This window comes from Eleutherodactylus coqui, chromosome 5 (genome assembly GCF_035609145.1).
Source record: "Eleutherodactylus coqui strain aEleCoq1 chromosome 5, aEleCoq1.hap1, whole genome shotgun sequence".
NCBI classification, from domain to species: Eukaryota; Metazoa; Chordata; class Amphibia; order Anura; family Eleutherodactylidae; genus Eleutherodactylus; species Eleutherodactylus coqui.
Window position 1 is genome coordinate 203315283 of NC_089841.1, and position 19283 is coordinate 203334565.

At 48.2% G+C, this 19283-nt stretch overlaps 1 protein-coding gene across 1 annotated transcript in view; it reads right to left on the bottom strand.

Annotated features, from left to right (window-relative positions):
* HABP4 (hyaluronan binding protein 4) overlaps positions 1-19283 on the bottom strand; it is a 37664-nt gene that overhangs the window by 7390 nt on the left and 10991 nt on the right. Inside the window, exons 3-4 of the mRNA XM_066604073.1 lie at positions 18951-19179; positions 17823-17987 (exon numbers count right to left, since the gene is read on the bottom strand). Of these exons, the coding sequence (XP_066460170.1) occupies positions 17823-17987; positions 18951-19179 (394 nt within the window). The remainder of the gene's footprint in view (positions 1-17822; positions 17988-18950; positions 19180-19283) is intronic.

A 19283-nucleotide genomic window follows, 5' to 3' on the forward strand; every position in this document is an offset into this window, starting at 1 on the left:
ATTTAGAAGGAAAAAGAATGGATTTTTGGGTGGTTTGTACCATTTCATTTACACAACTCGCTGACCACTTTGAAAAAATTTCTAAACATTTTTTATGCTGACCGTTAACTAAAAACAAAAGAACAGAACTTTAAATGTGCAGAATTATTCCCCTTCTGAAAGTCCAAACTGTGTGGATCCACCTTTTACTGCAATTACAGGACCAAGTCTGTTGCTGGTGGATCTCCGTTACCTTAGGACATCCAGACAACTGGGATGTTTGCCCATTCCTTCAGACAAAACTGCTCTACTTCCAGTGATGTACCTGCAATGAGGGCAGACCTCATCTACTATGGAGCTCAGGTCCGAGTTGCCCAGCCCACTGTCAACTGCCGTCATATCACTGTACCCTGCATGGATAGCTCTGTCTGTGTTTAGATATTAACTTAAGCCCCATCTACACAACAATTATCACTCAAATTTGTTCAAATAATGTCTTTTGAGCAATAATCGTCGCATGTAAATGCTACCATCATTTGCTTTCGTCCGAACAATGATTTTTAGTTGAGTTTAAAATCCATTGTTTGGCCAGAAAACTGATAGCAGGGACTGCACGCTGTGATTCTCCACGGGAGGGCTGATAACATTGTTTTCATCTGCAGTCCCACAGGCAAAACAAAGGGGCTGTATGCAGATTACATACCACCTGCTGTTATCTGCATACAGTGCAAGCTCCTTTACATGCAAATGAAGCTAATAAGCTGCTAATGGGTGATAGTGCCACTAGCAACTTATGCAAAATGATCGCTCAAACTGTCAATCATACTATCTTTTGAATGAATTTTGAGCGATCATCTTTGCGTAAGTGGGGCTTTTGACATTTACATACTGTATGTCAGTCTCTATATAGAGAGATCCCATTCAGGTTGTCCGTTTCTGCTTATCAGTAGACTCATCTGGCAGAGTGGCTCCACTGATTGGGTAGATGAGTCTTGTGATCTTTTAGGCTCCATCTTGTCTTTGCCGCCACGGTGTATTCATTCTAGTCCTCCAGGCAGCATCTGGAGCTGAGAATGTGGGAGGCACTTCAGACTGCAGGTGGCAGCCACTCGCTGTATGGCTGACAGCAGTCAGTTTCTCATTATTGGTTTCTGGAAGGGTTTATAATAATCAGATTGCGCTGAGAGTGCTTAAAGACATGGACTGGCTGGCAGTAATAGAATGGTGCGGCTGGCACTATGAAGGGAAACTCCATTAAAAGGGGCAGACTATGGTTGCCCTATTAAGGAAGGTTCGCAACAGGCTGTCAGTAATGGGCTGGCACCATGAGGGGGAACACTTCACAATAAAGAATGAATACTGTGGCTGGCACTATTAATGCATGAAATGAACCTGGCTGGCAATAATGTGTATTCAAATAAAGGGGAAACAATGGCAGAACTTTTAGGGTATATTCGCACATTATAGATTTCATTCAGCAGAAAGTCTGCAACAAACGGTGCAGAGTCGCTGCAGATTTCATTATGTCGATATGAAGGAGTAAAAAAAAGCTGCATAAATTGACAAAGCGGATTTAAAACTTGCAGCACGGGGCAATGAATGCTGCAGATCTTCTCCATAAAGTGTGGATGGCATTTAAAAAAAAAAAAGCCACTTGGAAGTTTACACACAAGGCCAATTTTAAGTCTGTCGCACCTCAGTTTTTGCTACAGATTTTCAGCGGGGTTTAACTCTTTACAATACCAAAGGCTTAAACCTGCAGCGAATCACAAACAAAATCCAGATAAGGGAGCCGTGAATATCGCCAAGTTTAAAACGTAACCTTTAGGGCCCTCCCACAAGCGGTTTTTAAAGCGAAATATGCTTGCGGGTTTTGCAACGTAATCCGCGGTAATAAACCTTACATTACTTTCAGCGGTGCCCCTCACACACAGCGTATTACACGCACATACATGCCAAGATAGTGTATTTGTCGGCACTCAGCAGTACATAATACATTGCCTGTTCCCTACGTGGCAGATAAACAGCGGAAAAACCGCTCCCGTGAGAGATCTTATTAAAGAGTTAAAATACGATGCCTCAGTTCAAAATAAATGGTTAAAATCCAGCATGCCAGAACTGGACATTGTGCTTTAATTACCTTTTTCTGTACACGCGCTGTGGCGTTGTACATGTGACAATTATCAGCCATACGAAGATGGCCTTTGGCGAAACAAACCAGTAACGATACAGGCAATACAATGACAAAGATGGATCTTACCGCTGGGTACAATCTTCCATGAACACTGCTGACTGTCCATCGGAGTTTCCTCTTTAGGGTGAACTTGGAAGGGAGAAGACAAACCTGAATATCCTTAGTAACTAAATCACCCTCTACAGTAACATGCGGGGCAAACGCCCTGAAAAGAGTGACTCTGCGAACACCCTGGGAACTAGAAAACCCTGTAATCGCCCTATTTAAAGTATAGAACCAGGGAACGCAGACAGGGACAATATAAAAAAAAAACAAAAAAAAACAGTTAATGGTTGAAGGTCCAAACGCGTTTCACCTTACCCACAGGCTCATCAGGGGACCAATAGAGAAAAAACGCACCAAAGCGCTGATGAGTTTTCGAAAACAGAAATTGTGGGAAAAAGTTCTTTATAGAATGTATTCATATACCAGGTAATATACCCTGCGTCGCATGGCGATTTTATGACTAGCAGCCCTGGAATATACAAAGTGGCCACAATAATGCGCCCAGCACCGTACTCTTATGAAAGCTGTCCAAAAGAAAGACAGGAATTAGGTCCTACCTGTTAATTCCTTTTCTTGAAGTCATCCTGACAGCATACACATGGAGGTTGCCTGCTGGACACCTGTTGGGACAGGAAGCGGAAAATACAAAAGGCTACTCCCACCACCGGCTCACCAGTGTGTACCAAATAACTACAGTGACCCGGCTTTGCTTAACCAATCATTTCTAATATGGAAATCATAGTACAATACGTTACTTCACGTAAAATATAACCGAAGGGGAGGGAAAAGCCCCTATGCTGTCAGGATGACTTCAAGAAAAGGAATTAACAGGTAGGACCTAATTCCTGTCTTCCCCTCGTCATCCTGACAGCATACACATGGCGGAATACCAACGACCAAGGGCTTTAGGGAGGGACCACTGCCTGTAGCACCTTCCGCCCAAAGGCCATATCCCGGTTGGCCCCCAAATCCAGGCGATAGTGTTTAACGAAAGTATGTGTGCTCGACCTGTGGCGGCTTTGCAGATCTGGTCGGTTGTCGCCTGGGCTCTCACCGCCCAGGAACAGGCGACCGCCCTAGTGGAATGGGCTCTAACGTCGCCCGGGAGTGGGATCCCCTGGGATCTGTACGCCTCTTCTATGGCCCTCCTGACCCAACGCGCTAAGGAGTCCTTAGTAGCAGCCCCTCCTCTGTGTGGACCTTGAAATTGAATGAAGAGGTTGTTAGACTTCCTGAAGGAATGTGTGAATTCCAAATACTTCAGGACTGCTCTTCTAACATCTAAATTATGGAACCTCTGTTCCGTGGTATTACGGGGTTCCTGGCAGAAGGAGGGAAGTACTATACGCTGTTCTCTGTGAAAGTCTGTGAGAACTTTTGGTTGAAAGAAGGGGTCAGGCCTGAACTCTATTTTATCTGGGAAGGTGGTCATGTATGGGGTCCTAATCGAGAGGGATTGGATCTCCCCGATCCGTGTGGCGGATGTGATGGCCACTAAAAAGGCAACTTTGTGGGGGAGGATCTTTACTGATAGATCTTCCAGGGGCTCAAAGGGGTGTGCGCAGAGGGCCTGCAAAACAAGGTTCAGGTCCAATGGGGGCATGGTTTCTCTTATAAAGGGATGGAGTCTGACTGCCCCTTTCAGATATTTCTTAATTAGCCTATGGTCGCCTAAGGGGAAGTCGAAGAAGGCCCCAAGGGCGGCTACCTGGACCTTAAGGGTACCAGGTCTTAGCCCCATGTCCAAACCATCCTGTAGGAACTCCAATATTTTGTTAATGTCGGGCTGTTGGAGGTCATGTATACTATGCCCCAACCACCTAGAGAAGGTATCCCACACCCTGGAGTATATTTTTCAGGTGGATTTTTTGAGGCTCTCACATAACGTAGTGGTCACCCCCTCTGATAGGCCCTGGCTCAGGTATTTTACCCGCTCAACTTCCAGGCCGCCAGTCTGAACTGTCGGACCTTTGGGCATATCAGGGGACCCTGCTGAAGGAGGTCGTCTCTCTGCGGCAGATGTAGAGGCTCCTGTGTCGAGAGAGCGGCCAGGAGCGGGAACCAGGGTCTCTTGGGCCAGAATGGGGCCACCAGGATAACGGAGCCTGGGGACTCCTGAATTTTCCTTAGGACCCGAGGAATCAGGGGGATAGGAAGGAAGGCGTATGCAAGGTCCCAATCCCAGGCCTGGGATAGTGCATCTATTCCCAGGGAGCCCCCGTCTGCTCCCATGGAGAAAAACCGGGGACACTTGGTGTTCTCCCGAGAGGCGAACAAGTCCACCTTGGGTGTCCCCCATCTCTCTAAAATTAGCTGGAACGCGTGTGGATGTAGAGTCCACTCCCCGGGGTCTATCTTCCTGCGGCTGAGATGGTCCGCCATGGAGTTCTCTGGGCCCCTTACGTGGTACGCTGTGACGGAAGGCGTTCGCTGCTCTATCTACCCGAGAACTTTCGTCGCCAGGTCTTGGAGTCGGGGGTTCCGCGTGGATCCCTGGTGGCGGATGAGGGACACAGTTGTTATGTTATCCGAAAAGATCTTAATGTGTCTACCCCTGATCTCTGTCTCGAGGCCCCGAATGGCCTTCCAGACAGCGCAAAGTTCTTTGTAGTTGGAGGATTGAGCAGCTTCCTCCCGGTTCCAGCCCCCTTGGACGTAATGACGGCCTAAGTGGGCCCCCCAACCAGTTGCACTTGCGTCAGTAAAGATGGATACTGGGGATGCGGGGTACCAAGCCGTGGCTCTGGCAAGGTTAGAGATAGACATCCACCATTCCAAGGAGGATTTTATCTTGTAGGTAAGGACGACTTTCCGATCCAGGGAGGCGGGGGATTTATCCCAGTTGTTTAGGATAAAGTCTTGGAGGGTTCTACAATGTAACTGGGCCCAAGGGACTACCCGATGCAAGAGGTCATGAGGCCGAGGACCCTCATGCCTCTCCTAAGGGAGACTTTAGTGGTTAGAGAAAGTGCCCGACACTCATCCTGGATCGTTTTTTGTCTTTCTAGGGGAAGGGATGAGCACTGATGGTGTGAGTCCAGAATCACTCCCAGAAATTTTTTTTTTTTTTTTCCCTTTCTGCTCGGGCAGAAAACTGGATTTAGAGGAGTTGATGATCCAGCCTAATGACTCGAACAGACGGAGTGTGAGATTGACCTGGAACTGGAGTTCTGAAGCCGATCCTGCTATGATCAGGAAATCGTCGAGGTATGGGACAATCAACACCTTGTCAGTGCTGCCACCATCTCTAACACCAGCTTGGAGAACACCCGGGGTGCGGAGGAAATCCCGAACGGCAGGCACGTAAATTGAAAGTGAGAGACAGAGCCATCTATCACCAGGGCAAACCGCAGAAACCACTGGGAATCTATGTGTATACGGACATGGTAATATGTGTCCTTTAAGTCCATGGTGGCCATGACACTATCCCGCGCAATTAAGGGGATTGCTGACCGCACCGATTCCATTTTAAATCTTTGATACGTGATAGATTTATTCAGGAATTTCAGATTAATTATAGTTCTATAGGATCGTTTTTTGTTTTTTTTTTATTAGGAACAAGGGGGAGTAGCACCCCTTGAATAGTCCTTCTGCGGGAACCCGAGTGATGGCCCCTAGGGACAACAGCTCTTGCACCCCCAACTGGAGGGCCTGAGCAGACGCAGATGACTGGCAGGGGGTGACTATGAACCTCCGGGGAGGAGGGGAGGAAAGACACGGATTACTTACCGGTAGTCCCTTTTCCAGGAGTCATCACGACGGCCCCATTACATATGGAGGTTGCCCTCTGACCCAGGTAGGGACAGGAAGAGTTTAAAAGCACCTCCCTTTCCACCCGTGCTTCAGTGACTTATAAATCATTACGGTGGACAATGTTTACTAAACCAAATTTTACCTTTATTCGGTCATATTTACATTTAAAGAACATAAATTATTCTTAAAGGGGAGGGAACTATGGGCCGTCGTGATGACTCCTGGAAAAGGGACTACCGGTAAGTAATCCGTGTCTTTCCAGAGCGTCATCCCGACGGCCCCATTACATATGGAGTATACCAAATTATACGTGGCCCTAGGGTGGGACCACTGCCTGAAGGACTTTACGTCCGTAACTCAGGTCTTTGTCCGACTGGACGTTAACCCTGTAATGTCGGGTAAATGTATGTATACTCGACCAGGTCGCCGCCTTGCAGATCTGCTCGGCAGACGCCTGGCCTTTTTCTGCCCAAGAGGAGGAAAGAGAGCGAGTGGAGTGAGCTCTAATTTTTCCCGGAGGGTCGAGACCCCTGGCTTTATATGCCTCTTGGATGGCGGTCTTGATCCACCTCGCGATGGTGCTCTTAGTTGCCGTCTTTCCTTTTGCCAGCCCCTGAAATTGAATGAAGAGGTTATTATTTTTACGGAAAGAGCGGGTGGCCTCTAGGTACGCTAGAACAGCTCTCCTAACGTCTAGGTTATGAAATTCTCTCTCTTTCTCGTTACGGGGATTTTGACAGAAGGAGGGCAGAGTGATCGTCTGCTCCCTATGAAATTTTGACACTACCTTCGGAAGGAAGGCTGGGTCTAGTTTGAAGGTAATCCTGTCGTCTTGTATTACCATGTATGGTTCAATACAATGTAATGCTTGCAATTCCCCTATTCTCCGAGCCGATGTTATGGCAACTAAAAGGGTAACTTTTAGTGTGAGCAGCCTCAAGGAGAGTTGTGAGAGGGGTTCGAAGGGGGATTGGCAAAAGCTAGTTAAGACTATATTTAGGTCCCAGGTAGGAAAGGTTTCTCTAACAAAGGGTCGAAGCCGTTCTGCCCCTTTGAGAAACCTACGCACCCAGCGGTGTTCTGCCAAGGGAAAATCTAGATAGGACCCTAGTGCTGCTGTATGGACTTTAAGGGTTCTAGGACTAAGGCCTTTTTCTAGGCCTGCCTGCAAAAATTCCAGGATTACGGGAATGTCAATTCCTGGGATTTTCCCTGGCTCTATTTTACAGAACTCTGTGAATTTTTTCCATATCCTATCGTAGATAGCTATCGTGATAGGTTTACGGCTTTTTGTTAGGGTAGTAATTACATTATGGGAGAGTCCCTTCCCACGCAGTATCATGCTTTCAGCATCCATGCTGCTAGCTTCAATTTCTCGACCCCTGGGTATGTTAGTGGGCCCTGGAGGAGAAGATCTTCTACGGCTGGTAGTAGGAATGGACCCCGGATCGCCAAGGCTTTTAGCAGGGGATACCAGGGCCTTTTGTCCCACATAGGGACAACTAGTATGACTGACGCCCGGCTGGTTTGGATTTTCCTGAGGGTGCGGGGGATCAGTGGGAAGGGAGGAAAGGCGTAGGCTAGGTCCATGTCCCAGCTTTGGGACAGGGCGTCTACCCCGCGTGGATTGTCTCTGGGGTTCAGCGAGTAAAAGTCCTGGCACTTTGAATTTCTCTTCGTGGCGAACAGGTCTATCTGCGGTTCTCCCCACTGGCAGATTAGTTGGTCGAAGACTCGCTGATTCAGTCCCCATTCTCCTGGATGGATGCTCTGTCTGCTCAGGAAGTCGGCAGCGACGTTTGTGGACCCTTTTAAGTGGATCGCTGAGAGGGACAGCACGTTGGATTCCGCCCAGCGGAGTATCTCTGTTGCCAGTCGTTGCAGGTGCGGGTGTCGCGTTCCCCCCTGGTGACGAACAAATGACAGAGCTGTCATATTATCGGTTAGGATTTTGACATGCCTTCCTTTTATAAGGGGTTCTGCCGCCTGAAGGGCTTCCCAGATTGCCCTTAGTTCTCTGAAATTGGATGAGCGTTTAGCTACTTGGGGGTCCCAAATCCCCTGTAGATTTTGGTCGGCTACTTGGGCTCCCCATCCCGTTTTGCTGGCATCTGTTGTGATGGGTACGGTAGATTCTTGTGACCAAGAGGTACCTTTGCTTAGGTTCCTCTGTGAGGTCCACCAGCGTAGGGACTCTTTGACTCGGACGGACAGGCTCACCTTCTTATCCAGGGATGTCTGCCGTTTGTCCCAGTTGGCAAGGATAAATCCTTGTAATTGCCGGGTATGGGCTTGTGCCCATGGGACTATCTGAATGCAAGCCGTCAGGATGCCCAGCACCTTCATTGTTTCTCTAATGGAAACCGCCGTAGCCTGACAGAAGGATTTTACTCTTTGGGTGAGGTCTTCCTTCCTAGATGATGGAAGCCGGGATTCCTGGATGTGGGAGTCTAGTAATACTCCCAGGTACACCTTTTGTGTACCAGGGTTCAAGTCGGACTTCTGCTTGTTAACTATCCACCCTAAACTGTTTAGGGTGGATAAGACCATGGATAGGTCTATACGCATGGTCTTTTCCGTCCTTGACACCAACAAAAAGTCATCCAGATACGGAAATATGCGGATCTGATTCCGCCTGAAGTAGGCTACCATCTCTATTACGATTTTCGTGAATACCCGAGGGGCGGTGGAGATTCCGAATGGAAGGGCCGTGAATTGGTAATGTTGGATCTTGTCTCCCTCCCGCAGAGCAAACCTCAGGTACTTGTGATGGGCTGCCGTTATTGGGACATGGTAATATGCATCTTTAAGATCTATGGTGCACATTACACTATCTCGATCTATTAGTGGGACGATGGATCTTACTGTTTCCATCTTGAATTTTTTGTACGAGATAATTTTATTTAGGGCTTTAAGATTAAATATAGTCCTAATGGAACCATTCGGTTTTTTTATTAGAAATAGGGGGGAATAGAATCCCTCACCCCTTTCGTGATCGGGGACTTGCGCAATGACCCCTAGGTCCTTAAGTTCCTGAACGCCTTTTATGAGGTTCCCTTGTTCCTGTAGGGACCCCGGGGAGGTTATAAGGAATCTCCTAGGGGGTAGCGAGTGGAATTCAATTTGGTACCCTACTTCGATTATTCGGAGTACCCAGGGGTTAGACGTTACCCCTTGCCACTGGCTTAGATAGCCCGCTAATCTACCCCCTGTTTGTTCAGGGGAGGGTTGGACTTCCTTACCCCGACCTCCCTTGGGGTACAACCATCTTCCAGTCTTCCCTTTCCCTTTAACTTCGGGAGGAGGCTGGCGCGTCCTCTTCGGGAAGGATGGTTTCCTGAAAGGTTGTCTGTCAGGCAGGGTTTTACTCTTGTCGCCGACTTTTTCCAGGATTTTGTCCAGGACGGGCCCAAACATATATTCCCCTTGGAAGGGGATGGCGCAGAGCTTATTTTTGGATGTAATGTCTGCGGCCCAAGTCTTCAGCCATAGTGCCCTTCTCGCTGAGTTGCTGAGGACTCCGGTTTTTGCCCCGTATCTTACCGTCTCCGCTGATGCGTCAGCCAGGAAGGCGGTAGCCATTTTTAAGAGGGGGAGACAGCTGGCCAACTCCTCTCTGGGGGCCCGATCCTTTATGGAGGCTTCTAGCCTGTTTAGCCAGAGCGTCATGGATCTAGCCACTGAGGTTGAGGCTATGTTAGCCTCGATGGTGAGGGATGTTGCCTCCCAGGCTTTCTTCATTAATCCGTCGATTTTTTTATCCATCGGATCGGATAGCTGGGAGGTGTCCTCGAAGGGCAAGAGGGTCTTCTTGGCCACTTTTGCGATCTGGATGTCCACCTTGGGGGTTTCCCTGTACAGGCGGACGTCCTCGGTAGCGAATGCGAGCCGGTTTCGGATCTCTTTTGGAACAGTGATCCTTTTTTCCGGTTCCTGCCATTCATCTATGATCACTTGCTGCAGCGTCTGGTTGACTGGGAACATGATCTTTCTTCTAGATCGGAGGCCGCCAAACATCTCATCCTGGATTGTTCTCGGCGGGTTATCTTCCTCAATTTGCATTGTTTCCCTCACCGCCTTGATGAGGTGCGCAATGTCGTTTGATGAGAAGTAATATTTCTTCTCGTCTTCTATGGGAACCGGTGGGTCCTCTAATTCCCCTTCGGATAGGAGCTCCAGCGATTCACCGGAGATCGAACTCGCCGACTCGGTCTGTCTAGGTCTTTTAGGGACCCGTGACGGACCTGGCTGGGCCTGGGGAAGGGACGCCATGGAAGCCTGCAGCTCTTCCCTTATCATGCAGCGGATATCGGATTTGAATGCTGCTTTCTCCTCTGCGAGAATTTTCCCCGTGCATTCCTCGCATAGGGGTTTTTTATAGCTCTCCTCGAGCCTTTTGTTGCAGAGGACGCATTTTTTCGATTCTTTCCTCGGGTCCATTTTCTTTGGACCCTCCTTATCCATCTACCCATGAAAGTGGGGGAGAGGGGAGACAAGAAAGGGAACATATATGCATCCGCTGTACAAGTGACCATTTGCGCATGTTTTGGCGTATAGCCTACTTACAGTTGGTAGGGTGTCAATCTCTCCCTCACGTGCTGAGCTGTCGCGGGTAGACATACTCACATACACTTGTCTGGCAGTCAGCAGGAACCTCCATGGAGTTTAGCCTGCTTTTATGGGGAGGATTTTCGAATTTGGCGCCATTTCCGGGTTTTCGCCGGTAGCCACGCCCCCTACGTTGTGCGCGTGACGTCACCACGCCGGATGACGTCACCGCTATGCGCCCGAGGTCCAGGGAGGCCGCCGCTGCCGTTCCCCTGCCAGGAGGAACTATCCCATCACAGCAGCGGCGGCCCGAACATGCGATCCGCGCGAGGGAGACCAGCGCTACTAGGCGACTGACGGCTCCGTCGGCGGCGCAGGTCGGGGATGCAGGGACTCTTGAGTGTGCGGCCCCGACCTCTACCCCTCCAGGGGGGCCGCACAGCGTGCGGTAAGTATTTCTTTGCGGTAAGTCTTCTTGCCTCCGCAGCTTCCTATCTCCTGCAGCTCTGGAGCTGCTCCTCTGTCCCACCGTAGGGACAGGAAGACACTGAAGCACGGGTGGAAAGGGAGGTGCTTTTAAACTCTTCCTGTCCCTACCTGGGTCAGAGGGCAACCTCCATATGTAATGGGGCCGTCGGGATGACGCTCTGGAAAATTCAATTTTGTAGCCATCCAAGACTAGGCGCAAGGCCTAGGGATTGGAGGTCGCCTCGTTCCATCTAAGGGCGAACCCCTTCAGTCTACCCCCTACTTGTAGGATCCGGGAAGGCGGATTCTCACCCTTTCCGCCTTTGGGATAGGACCAGCATCCGGTTTTTCCTTTCCCCTTGTATGCTCTAGAGGGAACAAAAGAAGGAGGGTAGGAGGAGGAAGCCGCTTAAACGATTTCTCCGATGGTAGTCCCTGGCTCTTATCCGATGCCTTCTCTAGGAGAGTATCCAAGGAAGGCCCGAAGATTCTGTGTCCTTGGGAGGGCAGGGAACAGAGTCTATTCTTGGAGGCGTTATCTCCTGTCCAGGCCTTAACCCAGACAGCCCTCCTGCTGTGTTCGAGAGGGCTGCTGAACGGGCCCCGAACCTCACTGACTCCATAGAGGCGTCTGCCAGGAAGCCGGTTGCCTCTGGAGGAGTGGAAGGCAGCTGGAGATGTCCTCCCTAGAGCCCCTCTGAGAAATCAGCGTCTGGAGTTGGTCTAACCAGACCGACATAGATCTCGCCACAGATGTGGCCGTGATGTTGGCTTTGACGGTCAGGGCCACGGTCTCCCAGGCCTTTTCCATCGCAGAATCCGCTCTGGTATCTAGTGGATCCCGCAGTTGGGAAATGTCCTCAAAGGGGAGGGCTGCTTTTTGAGACCCTGGCGACCGCCAGATCCACCTTAGGGACGGTTTCTAGGAACTCGATATCTTCTGGTGTGAAGACCATCCGATCCTTGAATTCCTTGGACAGGAAGAATTTCTGATCTGCCTGTTTCCACTCTGTCAGGATCAGCTGTTTTAAAGTGTCATTAACTGGAAATGACGGTTTTGGCTGTGGTAGGAGTCCCCGGAACAGGCAATCCTGAAAGGATAGCTGCTGCGGCACCTCTTCCTCCACCTGCATAGTGCGCCGGACTGCAGTTAACAGCTGACCCAAATCCGCCGATGAAAAGAAATACTTCCTTGTATCCTTCATGGGCGGCATGGATTCTGAAGGAGAATCTTCTAGGACCTCCTCAGAGTCTGACTCTTCCATTCGTGCCCGCCTTACCCTTTCCGTGGGGGGCGGCAGAGAAAGAGAGGAGAGCGAGGCTTTAATCTCCTCGCGGATCATGGATCGGATGTCCGACATGCCCGAGGAGCCCTCTTCGCGGATCACCTTCTCCGTAGGGTCCGCGCATAGTGGCTTGGTGTGGCCCTCTTCTAGCCGCCGCAAGCCAACTGGACATTTGCGCACTCGCTTTTTGGCCTCTCTAACCTTTTGTGCATCTCTGTCCTAAGAGACGGAGACAGCAAAAAGGACTTCCAGCACCAGATCCTGATGTCTCAATCCTCCCTCCACGGTACTCCCGAAGCAGTCTACTCACCAGCAGGCTGCTTTCAGTGTCCTCTCTGGCTGACATCTTCAGTAAGGTGCAGACAGGAGAGATGCAGAGGAATCCAGTCCTTTTAAATTTTCAAATTTGGCGCCGACACGCCCCCTTTAAGTGAGGCCCCGCCCCCCATGACGCGGCCGCGCTGACGTCACGCCGCCGCGCCGGACCCGGGGGATACACCGCATACACTGGGACGCCGCCAACCAGCACACCCGTGGGGACGCACGCCGACCAGCACACACGTGGGGACGCCGACCGGACCCGCCGCCTAGGAGACACACATGGCGCCGCGCTCGCACCGAACGGACCGCCCCGAGCGCTGCTGGCATACCTCTCTAGACGTGGATCCCTGGAGACACCCGCGTCCGAGCCTGCAGGTACCGGGGCTGCTTCCTACCGGTACGACAACCCCACTGGGCAGCGTACCGGGGGAGGATTTTCCCACTGGGGGAACAGTGCTGGGTAGATCCTGCGGGTGAGGGTCCCCTCGTAGGGTCTCACCCGCGCAAGCCCTGCCAGCCCGAACAGAGTCGTCCCCCCACGGGCGGACAGGCTGCATGGGAGTCTTCTTTCTTCATTCACCTCCAGGATACACCTGGAGGCCCGCTTGGACTGTCCTGTAGGGACAGGAAGACACTGGTGAGCCGGTGGTGGGAGTAGCCTTTTGTATTTTCCGCTTCCTGTCCCAACAGGTGTCCAGCAGGCAACCTCCATGTGTATGCTGTCAGGATGACGAGGGGAAATCTGTGTTGCCCATAGCAACCAATCACAGCGCAGCTTTCATTTTACCTCAGCAGTATAAGTAATGAAAGCAGAGCTGTGATTGGTTGCTGTTGGCAACAAAAATTACAGGAGAAGTCAGAGAGTTTTCGATTTTTAATTACGCCAGTATTCATCACCTGGTGCTGAAGAACACTCATCCAAATCGGACCAGAACTGTGGATTTGTACACAACAAACAGATTTAGCGTTTTATATACAAGATGATCATAAAACAAGTGCTGCACAGCATTTCACAAAGTGACAAAAAAACAAAAAAACATGCAGGATCTGGTAAATCGCCACTGAGGAGTCATGAAGCACAGTTGCATGTATGTGGCAGTAGGAAGGACACTGCATATGGCAGTGCTACACAAAAAAAAAAAAAAGAAAGGCACTAGAAATGCAGCGTGCGGCCAGCGTGCGGTGCGCAGGACAGAAAATGAAGAAAAAAAACGTATCCCATACCCATGACAATAGGGAGTACAGTGGCATCTGCCCACTCCGTAGCGTGGCACCATTTAAAGAGAAGTGCGACTATAACAACCTGCAGTTCCGTGCAAACAGCGAGGGAAATATCGAAGCATCTCCGAGCGCAGCGATCGCACGATGAACCAACACATATACTCAAGGGCATTTCTTCACTTGTCTTCTACTGGTCAGCTCACATTAACAACCAAAGCCAAGTAGTAGGGAAATTATCACATCCGCCATCAACCAAATGTATCAGAAACGCTGAAAGTTCAATCTGTCATTTAACCCCTCAGGCTCTATAGTATGCAAGGTGCAAATCCAAGACATCTCTCCATGACAGACAATCCCGATCACCTCCACGTGTGCGAGGGGAAATCAGATCATACTCAAAAATCTGATGTAATTACTTGAACTTGCATGTTCAGCATTAATATGGCGAGCAATTGCAGAATCCCTATCATTAATACGGTCGTTAATTCTTCTTCAGAACTCTCTCACCGGCTTACCCATACCGCTTACCATACTGGCCCGTAGCCACAGACCACTCCACTAAACTTAGTTATGAAAGTGTTCAGTGTTGGGCAGATTGCTCATCCGAAAGGTGTGCCTCGTACGTATAGATGGACAAGCCATACAGCAGTAACATCCCACAACGCTTGACCTTCGCTATGACACACCAGGACAAATTAGCCATGCAGTGGCTATGGACCAGTCTGTCTTGCCGGTACATTATGGAAGAACGAGTACCAACAGCTCCCATTAAGTCTGGGTCCATACATAGTATGTGCCAATGTTGATTAATAAGATCTTAAGTGTTGGGCGGCTCCATCAAAAGTAGTGATGAGCGTTTGCTCAGACTCTTGATACCGTTGAGAATCCTGTAAAAGAGTTGTCCTCTCCTGATGTAGGGCTCTACGATATGCTCATTTCAAAATATGGTAAAGGATAGCCCCAATCATGCAATAGTTGTCGCATTTCTACCAATTGTTTAATTAAATCCTTCCCATCTGAGCAAATTCTTCTTAAATGGAGGTACTGGCCATATGGTATCCCTCTCTTCAGAAGAGCAGAATGACAACTGCTCTAGTGGGGAGGGGAGGAATTAGTGGCTGTGGGTTTACAGTGGATGGTGGTACAAAGTTCACCATTTGAGTTAGATAAGTTTTCTTCTGAGATCCATATTGATCTACAAACATCCAAAAAGGGAGCCCAAGACCCACCTCATTTTGATTGTGTCTTAAATTCCAAAAAGGCCCCCCTTCTCACCATGCCAAGCCACAAAAATATCTATATAATGAAGCCATTGACCAATAGATTTAGTGCCCTCCATTACTGGAACACCAGTATCTCCTGCCACCAGCCCAGGAGCAGATTGGCATACAATGGGGCACAAGAGCTCCCCATTGCGGTGCCCCTGAACTGGTGGAAGACACGCCTATTAAATGATATTTGAAAGATATGAAAGATATTTCTAGTAAGGGCAAATTCAAGCAGTTGTAGTACAAACCAATTATGTGCAGCCCAAAAAATGAGACACTACAAGTAGTCCGAATTCAGAATAGAGGATTAGGATGCTTCAACGTTGATAGAAGCCAAGCAGATACATGAATCAACGGATGTCCTAAACGTTTCTCAATAAAGGCCCATTTAGATACGATTATCGCTCAAAAGAGGTTTTTTTGAGCGATAATCATTGTGCGCATTCAACGCAAGGTGATTGCTCAAACGTTGAGCGTTTACCTTGCGCTCCGAGCAGGGGATACAAAAGACAAGCCGGGACGCTTCTCTTCCACATCCAGCTGTTCTCTGCTCGGAGCGCGCAGCTGTTATACAGCCGAGTGCTCCGAGCGGGGTATGAAGAACACAGCTGGACAGCTGTGTTCTTCATACCCAGCCTGTGTTCAGGGAGCGGTATACAGCTGAAACAATAGCATCAGCTGTATCCCGCTGTGAATTCCTGATAACTGATCGCTGATCTTTCACCATGCTGAAAGACAATGATCAGCGACGGTATAACGAAAACTGCATGATGTCAGTGCAGTTAGACAACGATTATCGCTCTAAAGACGGCTTTTGAGCGATAATCGTTGTGTCTAAATGGGCCTTAAGTCTCTGGTATATCTTTTACAAAAGACAGCAAAGTGGAGACAAAATACAATCCATATATGCCCAGATTCAGACAGACTCCCAACTCGATCCAATCACAGTGCTTACTTACACAGCACTGACAGCGGGGGAATTCAAAGCAGAGCAGGGAGAGGACAGCGGGGAGAATTACATAGCAGCTTGCTGCACCGCCGTGGAGACCATAGCATCGGGGACACAGACACCGGCTGGGAGGGGAGTATTGTGGCTTTTTTTTTACCTAGTATATACTCGAGTATAGCTAGGCTTATACTTGAGTCAATAAGTTTTAACAGTTTTTTTGTGGTAAAACTTATTGACTCGGCTTATACTTGGGTTATCTAATACTAGAATATAAAAACAGTATTTTCTTTATTATTGGGTTTACTTTTCTAAATATAGCAGACATGTTATGTTCTGTTGGGTTTGCACCACACAGTGTTTTCCATGATGGTTAAAAAGTTACATTTTATTATCCTCTGACTAGAGGGCCTTCTTTCATGTATTTGTGGACCACTCGATGCTTGCCAAGCTCCTAATGTGACTTTTTTCTTCTTAAGGCAATAGCTTTTTTACTAGCCACACTTCCAAAAAAGCCTCACTATGTATAGGACCACTATAAACTGTATACTCCCCAAATACTTCCATCTCAGTTGTAGATATTTAGGGCAGAGTTCCCAATTAATGCCTTCCTTACTCCATCTGACAAGACCAACCAAAGCTCAGGTTTGCAGTTGTGACATCCTGTCTTCTTACCATTTTGCTATAATGGATTTAATGATGCTCCGTGGAATGTTCAAAACCCAAACCAGATCTCTACTTCTCCACAAGTTTGACTTGTTTGGAAAGCTCCTTGGTCTTCACGTTGCCCAGTGGTATCACAGACTCCGGGACCTTTCAGAGCAGGTGTATTTATATTGACATCATGTGACACTTTAAATGTACACAGGGGGGGACCTTATTTAACCAAATATGTGACTTTCGGAATTAATTGGAAGACATTGAGCGTTCCACATTTAGGCTGCATTCACACGAGGCCGATTTCCAGCTGAATGTTCGCAGCGGTCATTCTGCTGCAGTTCACCAAGCCCATTTGGTGCGGGTTTCATCGTGAATTCATGTGCGGAATTCACTCCCTCATTGAGAGAGGGCAAATTCCGCAGTGGCGATAGCAACATAATTGACATGTCGCCGATTTGAATTCCGCCCTGCAAGTCAGTTTCTGCACGGGGTTTTTTTCGCAGCATGTGGACAAGATTTTCAAAGCTTCGTCCACTTTACTGCTCCTGTAAATGCAGTGGAATTTCCGTGCGGAGGGTCTGTACGGCAATTCCGCTCCGTGTGAAACCAGCCTTAAAGTTGTCATCAAACTTTCACCTTTTTGAAAAAAACCGCATACACAAGAACAAATTTAAATGGCTCATTACAACTTATCAAGTGGTTTCTCCAAATTCAACACAAATTGCCACTTTTATTTAACCCATTCATGACAAAACTCTTCAGTACTTCGTAGAGCACCCATCTGCAAGCATGATGAATAGTTCAATAATTTGATTATAACTGTACATAAAGTCACAACTTTTCAGTTTATTTTGAAGCAAGGTATTTTGTCATTCCGCTGTAACAATTTGGACCATATCGTCAGGTTATTACATTAAGTTTTAGTTAAAATAGTTTTAGGCTGTAATGCAACAAGACAGGAAAAACACCAAGGATTGAATGCTTTTACAAGTAACTGTCTCCAATACTTATAAGGTCTGGGACCGCACCACATTAAGTGAATCCGTTCCACTTCCACCCACACGTCTTGAGGATTTATAAGATTCTCCTTAACAAGTTACTTCAAGGACTGTAGTTCCGGACAACATACTTACGCTTTGTCACTGCCGCTGTGTCTTTCAAACTCTCGCTTCCCTCTTTGATAGTCATTCTCCATATTTCGTGGAAAGCCTCCTCTTCCTCTGCCTCGCATTCCTCCGCCTCGCATTCCTCCTCTCTGGTTTGCAACCCAATTTCTCACCTGTCTTTCTTTCTCAAAACTTAAAATAAATATAGAAGTTAGAGCCTAAAACCTGAAGCCCATAAGGTAAAGCGGTTTGTACTGAAAGAAAAAGTTAAGGCGCTCTCTGCATATTGAGGGCTTCAGTCAGGTCATACGTGTAATTCCAGGATGGACAACAATCCAACTAAGAGGGTTTATTTCTTTATCCTCTACACATTAAAAAGTCAAGTGACACTATAAATACATTCCATTATGATTAATTTTATAAAGTTTTGGACATCTTGTACCCAAAACTATATAAAAATATACCCACAGCTGCACTAAACCGCAGTTGTTTCGGCGGTCCAAGATCACGGTATCGGCAGGTGACCTGACCCAGCCAGAAGGCCCGGTGATGTCCCGTAAATCTCACGTGGGCTCCTAATGTAGAACCCCAGCAGGATTATGGGATGGGACATCAACAGCGACGTCCCCATTGGGCCTTCTATTTTGGCTGCAGCGGTCACATGGGTCAACAACCCCATGACCACTGCAAAGCTAGTCAACAGAAAACCGGAGAACTGGGAGAGCATCACGGGAGGGGAGTACTGGGATCTGTTTTTATGTACTCTACACCTCCCATGGCCACCAATGTACTCAGAAAACCCCTCTAAATAGGAGGAGTCCAAAATGAAGAAATTACATCTTAATAGCTTACCAGCTTAAAATGCAAGAACGCTTAGCCAAGATGTTGCACACCCCACACCAGAGAGGACACAGACAGCCCTGGCAGGTTCTATTTCTCATCCATTAAGTCTCCTCCTCACTGTAGGGGCGTGGAGGGGTGTTGTGAGCAACAGTTAGGAGAGGGGAACACATGACCCCTGTTCAAGATCGGTGGGGGTCAGAGGCGAGACAGTCACGGAGTAGACCTTTATTACCCATCTTATGGATAGGTAATAAGACAATGACAGGTCTAGTATATACAAATAAAAGCACATAGAACTCTATAGAAACATACTTGTCCATGCTGTACTCCATGGGCTTTTCTATGAAACTTGGACTGAACTCTCTGTACTCCATGGGCTTTTCTGAGAAATTTGAACGGAATTCTCTGTACTCCACGGGCTTTTCTATGAAGTTTGGGCGAAACTCTCTAAAGGCTGTTCGGAACTCTGATCTTTCCACTTTTGCAACATTTTCATTCTGAGGCACTTTTTGCACAGGCTGTTTTGGAGTTCGATTCGGGCCTGGTGGGGGAGGAAAAAAAAGTTCTATCATTTGAAGATTCCATTTAAAATGTGGACGACTACTTCAAAATTAATATATATATGTGTGTACTATATATAAATAT